Genomic DNA, 9,390 nt, shown 5'->3' on the forward strand with positions numbered 1-9,390 from the left:
TCTTACAGTAAATGTAAGGTGAATATCTACTGTGTCCGGGTTTGAAAGGTTCTATTTGTGGAATTCCCTAATATAATGTCTTTACTCCAGAATTTCACTTTTTAAGCAAACCAGAAATATCCCTGAATGTCCCCAAAAGCTAGGCCCTAGGGATTCTTCAGCTATTTTTCAACACTATTCTCTTGTTCTTCTTGGCCTTTGGGCCATCTGTTCTGATCAGTGGAAGCAGACATTTATTTAAAAGTAAGGCAAGAAATACATGGGTATTACTGGGATAAAAAGTCAAATTGTCTTTTTTGAGTACACGCATGGGGTGAAACCTTGAACTAAATATGAGATTGAAAGAATGTTACCCCACATACATATTGTTAGGCTGTGTCTCTTATAACTCTCCATACATGAAGCATAGGTGACCAAGTGTGTGGACACATACATTGTCTGCATGTACACAGTGATATAGGAAGCTATTTTGTTGTGGCTATGAGAAACAGAGAAACCAATGCCTTCAAGATCTCATGGAAGAAGGGGACACATAAATACTAAAATCTGATGTGAAAAGATCAGAACTAAGGAGCAGAAAACCATATGACCTACTCAGCTGTGAGTGCCATGGAGTAGATGGAAATATTCCAGGACTCCTATATAACAGAACACAAATCCATTCATATCTCACATTGCCTGGATTTATTTGCTAAGCACACTGGACTTACGCCCTTACTAATCATTGGATGCTACAATTCTGTTTGTGTTATTGGCACAGATTGAAACATATATTTTGATCTGCTATTTCTTTTGTTACAATTTGCTTCTGATACTTGGTTTAATACGTTCTTCTGAGTGTATCATTTTGACATTTCAGAAAGTTGTGACTGGTATTTTAGAATCATTTGGTTTAGTGTTCTATCTAATCTACAGTAACACTGGTGGAGCCTGTTGACGTTATGAATTTTACCTGAGCTTTTTTTTAATACCAATTTCCAGATACCTCATGTAGTCCAAAAAACAACTAGTTGAATCAGTTTGTTCAGACATGAGTCAATTTTTCTGTAATGTAACTATCCAACTATCCCATCCATTGTCAACATGATTTTTAGACTATAAACCTTACTAGACAACTCTTCTACTCACCTGGGATTTTTCTCATTATCCACTGTTTTGGAAAACAAAGAATGTATTTATAAATACAGAAAGAGAGAGAGAGAGAGAGAGAGAGAAGCAGACAGTCTAGGTATTATTGTGTTTGCTGCACTGAATACAAAATCATAGGACAAGGGTTGCTATGTAATTTCCTTCCCATGCAACAGAAAACTGATTTACTTAATTGTTTGTGCTTAAGGGCAATGTCATTTTGTATGGCTTACTGTTTTATACTGAAGTGAGAATATTAAGTTTCTAATAGCACAAGTCAATAAAAAAATCACAGGCCATGAACTTTCATGTTGTGGAAGAAACAAAAGACGCAAGTGATTGCATTAATTTATTAAATTTCACGTTTCAGACACTAAATTGTCCTCAGAGATGACTTTATATCCTCTGCACAAACCATCCATGTTATGCCAATCATGAGAGCTAAATTACATTATCAACTCAAACATTCTTAACTCTGACTTCATCCTACACAAGTAGCAGCTACCCAGTCGAGCCTTTAAGCATTTTTGCATATTATCATCAAACTCCTTTGGATTTAGAATATATTTTTGCATGTTTATTTAGCAGTAACTAACACAGAGGGTCTTGTATTAGATAAAATATTGCAACAGATTATGATTCAGATGATAAATCACAAACAATTTTATGACATAGCAGAAGTAACTAATGCTTCAAACTGAATTCTTCATTTAAGAATTTAAACCAGGAGAACATGTTCAGAGAATTTTCCGAACTGGATAATGGTCATTACAAAAGTAACTGGAGGTGATTATTCTTCTCAAGACTATAGTGCCAGGCATTATCACAGGGGACTCTGATGGAGGACAATGCTAATTTGAGAATGCCAGCACATGTTTTCCCTGTTGTTATGGAAGACATGAGTGATAACTGCCAAGTACACATTTGAAGCCTTGAGAAAAGGAATGCTGAGGGCTTGTAGCAATTGAAAACATTCTCAAAGCCTTGAAGCATGAAGAACTAAATAGAGTTAGATGATGGAAACCAGGAGTGGTACCCAATCTATTCTACTTGTGGCTTGTTATCTAACACCATATTTAATTATTTTTCTTTTTATGATTTAGTTTCTTCGGGTTGCCATAACAACAATAGCAATAACAGAACATCAACAGTAGCTTAAAAACAACAGACACACGTCTTTTTCCAGTTCTATGGCTGAAAGTTTTCAAACAAGATTGCAGACATGGCCATGTTCCCTTCAGTATCCTTAGGGGTTGGTGTCTTCTGATCTCTTCCAGCCCCTGGAGTCCTAGGTATCTATTGCTTTGTGGGGACATTGCTGTTCCCACTGTCACATGATATTTCTTCCTCCTTGTCTGTCTTTTACTGGTGTTCTCTTCTTTGTGAATCTCTATCCAAACTGCATTGTTTTCATAAGATCATCATTTATATTACATGAAGTCCCATTTCACTCCAGGGTGACCTCATCTTAATTTAATGAGTATTTTTGCCACAGTCCTAGTTCCAAACAAGGTCATGTTCTAAAGTACTGAGCTCTAAGATTTTGATAGATTCTTTAGGAAGACAGAATTTAGTCACAAGGAGAAATCGTCTGAAGTAGCATAGAACTCTGAAACATAATATGGCTAAACATATACACACACAAATACACACACACATAACAAGAAACCTTTATCAAAGAAATATCACTAAGTTGACCACCATCTGGTTATCTACTTTATTGATGCTTACACAGTAAGACTATAAATACATTGCACAGATTTGACATCTTCTCAAATATAATGACCCTCTCCAGGGTCAATGGGCCCCAGAACGTATCAACAAGGCTGGCATTGCTGAATTGACCTCATAGATATCCACCCACCTTTGAAGGCTTTGGTTATTCTTTTGGTTCAGTATAAACCCACTTCTTAGCCATTCTTCAACTATTAATTTTGCTTTGTAATCTATACTTTTTCTACCTTGTACCTCTCACAAATGAGACAGAAAAGAAGAGGACATTTGAGAGAATTTGCATTGTAGAGACAAACAGAGGAGCTCAGGCCTCAAAACTCCACAAATTCTCTCCATGACTCTGAGAAATCAATTTATTACACTTTTGAAATCCTGAGTTTGTATACCTGAAAATTGAAGAGTCTTAGAGCTAATACTCAATGAAACTACAAAGCTTGTTTTTGATTAAGCATCCACTATGTCATCTAGATGAATTACTTAGTAACATAAAGCTGCCTTCCATTGCATCACAAAGTGGCTGTTTGAAGATAAAACACCTTCAGAGCACACCAACCACAAAATGTTACGAAGCATAACATTAAATATAAATGGAGAAAGAACCAATTCTACTTGTGGTTATAGGTTAAAGTAAATGTTCTTAATTTCTAGTGCTTAAAAAAAAATAAAATTAGACCAGACCAAATTTTGGTAGCCAAATTTACCATCTTGACAAGCATTTCTATGTGCTGTCTATGCACCAGATATGTTTGAGAGGAAAATGTCATAGACCTATATAATAAAAAGAATATTAGAAAAGTGACATAACTTACCCCACCAACTTTCTCAAAGTGGGATCCATCTTTCTTGAAGTCCGTAAGGGCTCCATTGAAATACCAGGCAAACATAATGTCTAACAGCGGGTCATGTTGCACCTGACAGGGTAAAATGACGCTCTCACCAACAGCGACATCCATGTTAGAAGGAGCCAAAATTATTTTCGTTGGTTCTATTGGTAGACAAATTATGAATAAACAAAAATTTCATGGTGATAAAAGCAATTTTTGTATGTAGATTATTTACCTGAGTTAGAATGTGTATGTTTGTGTATGTGTGAGTGTACACATCCACTTATGTCATTAAAAGTCTTCAATATTAAAGAGGCATCTTGATGTAAAGTTATACTACATTTTGCCAGCCTCACCAATATTTTAAAGAGAATTAAGATATTTCAGTCTGTAGATGATATATGCTCAGAGCAGAAACTCACCTGCAAACAAGTTATACTAACAACAAAATCAATTCACCTAAGTTTCATCGTTTTGTGAAATATGAGGGTAGAAATAAGATTTTCCACGTTCTCACAAATCTTCAGTGAGTAGCAAGTATATTCAAATCCAAATTGCAAATAAGCTCAAAATGTTCTTGTTTACTGATCTAAACAAACAGGAGAGGAGCCCTATGCCAAGACATTGGTTTATGGTTGATTTTCGTCAGTGCTAATGTCCACCTGCATATGTTCCCCTGTTACAGTAATCAGATACATACCACCCATAGTGAATTCAACTTTTCCTGACCTTTCCTTCCCACTGTTTCTTATTAGCATTTTACCCCAGGGACAACAGAAGTCATCAAAGAACTGTTTGTATTTAGAGAGTAAATAATTTAGGATATTACCTCTTCTACCCAATCTAGTAAGGCTTTGGTCCCTCTTCTACCTAGTCCCATAAGGGTCTCAAGTAAACACTGTGCTGTTATAGCCAGTGGTAAAATTTTGCTCTTTTATGTCTCAACCTCTCATCTGTTTCCTCTCTGCTTCTCTGGATCTCTTTCATACCATAGTCTTTTAGTCTCTTCATTCTGGTCCAGTCAGTCAGCCTTTTCCCCATTTCCCCTTAGGAAACGTCTTTTTTTTTTTTCTATTTTTTTTTAAATGTAAAGTGTGTTAAGCTCTGTCATTTCCAAATATTGATAATTATTAACACATTAATTCTACAAATCAATGCTGTTCATCTCTTGGTTTCAAGTACCCATATTGATTTAAACAACTGCTGGGTCAGTACCTCTTTAACCTCTCTCCCCCAAGTCTAAACTCAATGACCCACACTGCCCACTCCTTTACTTTCTTTTTCTATCAGTGCTGCCAGTCAACCCTAAAGCCTCATGCATGCTGAGGTCTCTTGCCTTGATCCTTTTAGTATCTTCATAACAGAGCACTTGTTTGGAAAACACACTTCTGTGATAACATTTCTCTGCTGAATATGCTACACTGGCTTCTTTTCTCAAATCAGACTGCAGACAGAAGTCCATAGGATGTCTACATAACTGCACCTAAGAAATACGTTAACACTTTCATTTCCCTAAAATCTGTGCCCTAATATCTCACCCTGGCCAACTGGAGGTATCTTGCTTTATCTCCAACTTGCCCCATTTTCCCACACTCATATTTACTTTCTCAATCATTTGAAATCTTTTTTTTTTTTTTAGAAAAAATAATCTCTGATTTTTTCTTATTACACTAAGCTCCTCCCTGTGGTAGGATGTAAGGCTCACAGAGCAGTATCTTTGCAGAGATTCCCATTGACATACCCCAAGCACCCATCTCACATAATGATCAAGTTATTCTTCAATGGATAAAAGAAGAAAATACATCTCCAATTTTAAGCAACTCTCATTAATATCAAAGGTTATCTCATGAACTTGAACTGTTATAGAAAAGACCAATTATAATGAAACAGGAGTTCCCAATATCACAAAGTAAAGATAATCATAGTATTACACTTGTATTTCTTATGTCGTAGGGTGCCGGCAGAATAGCTGCTGTGTCCACCTATGTGTCCTGTGCTGTGATAAGTGAAAGCTTAGGTGTCATACCTTTTCACATGAGCAAACATGCGTTCTGACTTCACAGGGCATGATGCAGTGTGAGAAACATGATGAATGGCTTCCTTTTTAAATAAATACTACATGAGAACTCTGACATTAATACAATATATTTTGATCAAACCCATCTACACTCCCTCTCCTCAAACTCCTCCTACACCTCTCTACCCATTTTCTCCCTCAATTTCACACACACCCACTGGCTCTACCTAGTGCTGCCAGTACATGCAAATGTTTATATTTTTCTCCATCGTGAAATAAGTTTACCTATGAATAAAGCAATCTCTAAGAAAAGCACTCACCTGTCACAACCAAGTGTGTGGTGCCATTTGCTTTCCCAAACTGGTTTTCTGCTGTGCAGGTGTAGGTTCCAGCATCAGCCTTAGTCACATTCAGAATTTTGAGTCCTCCGTCATTTAACAAGGAAATCCTAAAGTAAACAGAAGTCAGAATACATGCTCAATAGCCACTCTTTCCATATAAGTGGTGTATTTCTTTCATGATGCATTGCTTAAAATAGTAATTTAGAGTACAGCCCATCAGTCTTTAACTTTTGTGAATGGAGAAAATGAAGAGATTTAAATACACCCACACATGCATACACACATGAATGCACATGCACACACACTCACAGAGTTAAACAAGAAAAGATACTCTACCAATTTGAACTCTTCTTGATGTTTTCATTCATCTTAGGCTTAATGCATTGCTATCTCAATCTAATCACAACAATGTCTTTCTTAAATAAATATGAAATGTTTTTAAAATATATAGTGTGGTCAGTTACTAATAGGTTATCCTTACACATTTACAGAAAAGAAAAGGGAGAAATTAATAGCCCTTTCCCTTAAATTTAAATTTTCTTTAAATTTAAAATAATATATGAAAAGCAAGAACCTACTTGTCTTTTGTTATGAACTAGAATAGTCTCTCTCTCTCTCTCTCTCTCTCTCTCTCTCTCTCTCTCTCTCTCTCTCTCTCTCTCTCTCACACACACACACACACACACACAGTCATCCATGAGCCATGAAAAAAAATTCAGTAACAACATGGGTGTAACTCATAGGTTTTATGCTCCACCTTGTATTCTTAAAGATGTAGCCTATAACCGTCTCTCTCATCAAAGAAATTAAAATGAATGTCTAACATGTAATGTGCTGGGACTACAGTGTGAACAAGACAATAACCTGGTGTTCCTTTAGGAATATTAATCTTGAGAGAAAAAGACAATTAAAGACTAAGTAAATGTGGAATGTACAGGGTTCAGAAAAGCATTTTGAATGAGAAAGAGAAAGTGATATAAAAGGGGCATTGCTTTAGGTAGCATTTCTAAGAGAGGTAGTTCATTTGCACTTGGAAGGAAGAATGAGACAGCATAACACCTCATATGTCTGATCTCTTTATCTTTATTATACAACATGCCTATACATAATTATAATCCTTTTCTTTTGAATTCCTAAAACCATTACCACACCTTACATTTCACACTTAAATGTCTTTTATCTTTTATGGTTCATATCCTTACATGTGTGTTGAATCTGTGCAAACAGAAAATAAACCTTTTTCCAAGGTTTGCAGCCAAGTGCCAGCATGATACCATATGCAAACCAGTCAATTAATGTCTATAGCTTTGGACCTATTCAGCAGAGCATTCAGGAAAGATGTTGAGGATATTAGATTAAAGTCAAAACTCTAATCCCAATTTTTAATACTATTATACATTCTACATGCACACACACACATATATATTATATATATTATATATAATGTCACTTTTTGATATTTATTGGGGATGGGTTCTAGGATATCCCTAAAGGATATGAAGTCTCATATAGGAAGATGTACAACCTATATAACTATCATAGTTAATTTATTCTTAGATTTCTTATAATTAATACAATGTAACTAAGATAAAACTTACTATATCACTGCCTAGAGAATAAAGAGAAAATGACATTTTCAAATATTCAGTTCAACCTTGGTCAGAGAAGCTTCTCTTTCTTTCTTTCTTTTTTATTTTTTTGGTTTTGAGACAAGGTAGCTTTTTCTGTAGCTTTGGTGCCTGTCCAGGAACTAGGTCTTCTAGACCAAGCTGGCCTCGAACTCACAGAGATCCACCTGCCTCTGACTCAATACTGGTCAAACTGCTGAGAAGAAGCAGCTGTGAGTGCTCAGCCACAGACGGAACATCTATTTTGAAACCCACATCATCCTTCCCAGACCCTAGACTCAGGAAATAGGGAAAAAGAAGACAAATCAAGAATATTAGAGCCACAGGACTGGGAGTAATGGTGTTAAGTTGTCCTTTAGACATGGCATGGCTGTTGCACACATGAACTCACAGCAATAGTTTAAGCCTGACTTAGAAGTCTTCTCTCGGGGTCCAATAGGGATTCTAGAATAAGCAAAGGAACTAAAATCCAAGAGCTATAGAGAAAGAGTCTTCTCACAACACGTCAATTCTATTCATGTGCTCTTTATAGTTTTCTGTTTCTACTCTACTAATCCTGCCCTACTTCTAATTACTCCTAGCTTCTTCTTCTTCCTTAGTCAGGTCTCTCAAAGAAATCCTCCTTCCCCTGGAGGCTTGAAGCAAAAGAAGGAGTCATAAGAATGGCTCTCATTGGTGAGAGGCTCATTACTAGGCAAAGGGGTAAGGGAAGAACAATTGCCCTGGCAACATGAGGTCCCAAGGTCTTAGGAGCAAAGCCATGACTAGATGAGGGGGGCACATTGCCCATGACAACTTTAAGACACAGATCCATTGCAGTAGAGTGTCAAGTGAAGAATCATCATGCTTTACTTTGTAACCTTGGTTGAACATCTGCGGCTCTGATCATGTACATAACTGTAAGGTTTCAAACTTATGATATTTACAAAAGGCATTTAGTCTACTTTGAACTTGTTCTGAGGTCAATGTGAGCTAACTGTGTGCAGTTAATATGAGCAAAAGAACAAGCAGGCTATAAATATCTATAGACCTAATGGGATAACTAAATCCAATAATGAAGCATCTCCCAGTATTTATTATATATTTTGAATGATATAGCTAAATCAAAAGTCATATTCTGACTACCCACAGATATATGAATCTAGCAGTAAACAAATAACACACCGCAGTGCTGTGGGGAAAATCCCCAAGCTGTAATGTGAGGGAAACAGCTATGGTTTCACACACAAAAAATCTGCAATAAGGACAGCTAACACATTCAGAAGGCAATATTCCTTATCACCTTGCTAAATACGGTTATGAGATGTGCATCTTTGGTGACATTCCTTATCATCTATTTCCATGAGTTCATCTCTGGTGGCATTTTTTAAATCATCTATCTCCATGAGTTGTGCATCTCTGATGGGCTGACCTTTGAAGTATTTGCTGAGCTTTCATTGCATAAAAGTGTGGTTTGTAGCACAGATGTAGTTACCTAAACAATAGCTACACAAAATTTAGTTAAAAATTCTAGGGGAACCATCTTAGGGTTGGCAAGAGATTTGGTGCTCCCAGGTGCCCAGGGCGATGTCCCCAGTTAGTTCCTGGGGCAGCTGAGGACAGAGAACCTGAAATGACCCTATCCTATAGCCATACTGATTAATATCTTGCATATCACCATAGAACCTTCATCTGGAGATGGATGGAGATAGAGACAGAGACCCACACTGGAGCACTGG

General features: G+C 36.7%; 1 protein-coding gene across 1 annotated transcript in view; it reads right to left on the minus strand.

The window, feature by feature from the left end:
- The window catches only part of Cntn3 (contactin 3), a 386,288-nt gene that overhangs the window by 67,169 nt on the left and 309,729 nt on the right, over positions 1-9,390 (minus strand). The window contains exons 12-13 of the mRNA XM_050149360.1: positions 6,024-6,151; positions 3,672-3,847 (exon numbers count right to left, since the gene is read on the minus strand). Of these exons, the coding sequence (XP_050005317.1) occupies positions 3,672-3,847; positions 6,024-6,151 (304 nt within the window). The remainder of the gene's footprint in view (positions 1-3,671; positions 3,848-6,023; positions 6,152-9,390) is intronic.

Source organism: Alexandromys fortis, unplaced genomic scaffold (assembly GCF_014885135.2).
Source record: "Alexandromys fortis isolate MF-2015 unplaced genomic scaffold, M_Fortis_MF-2015_v1.1 scaffold_48, whole genome shotgun sequence".
Lineage (NCBI taxonomy): Eukaryota > Metazoa > Chordata > Mammalia > Rodentia > Cricetidae > Alexandromys > Alexandromys fortis.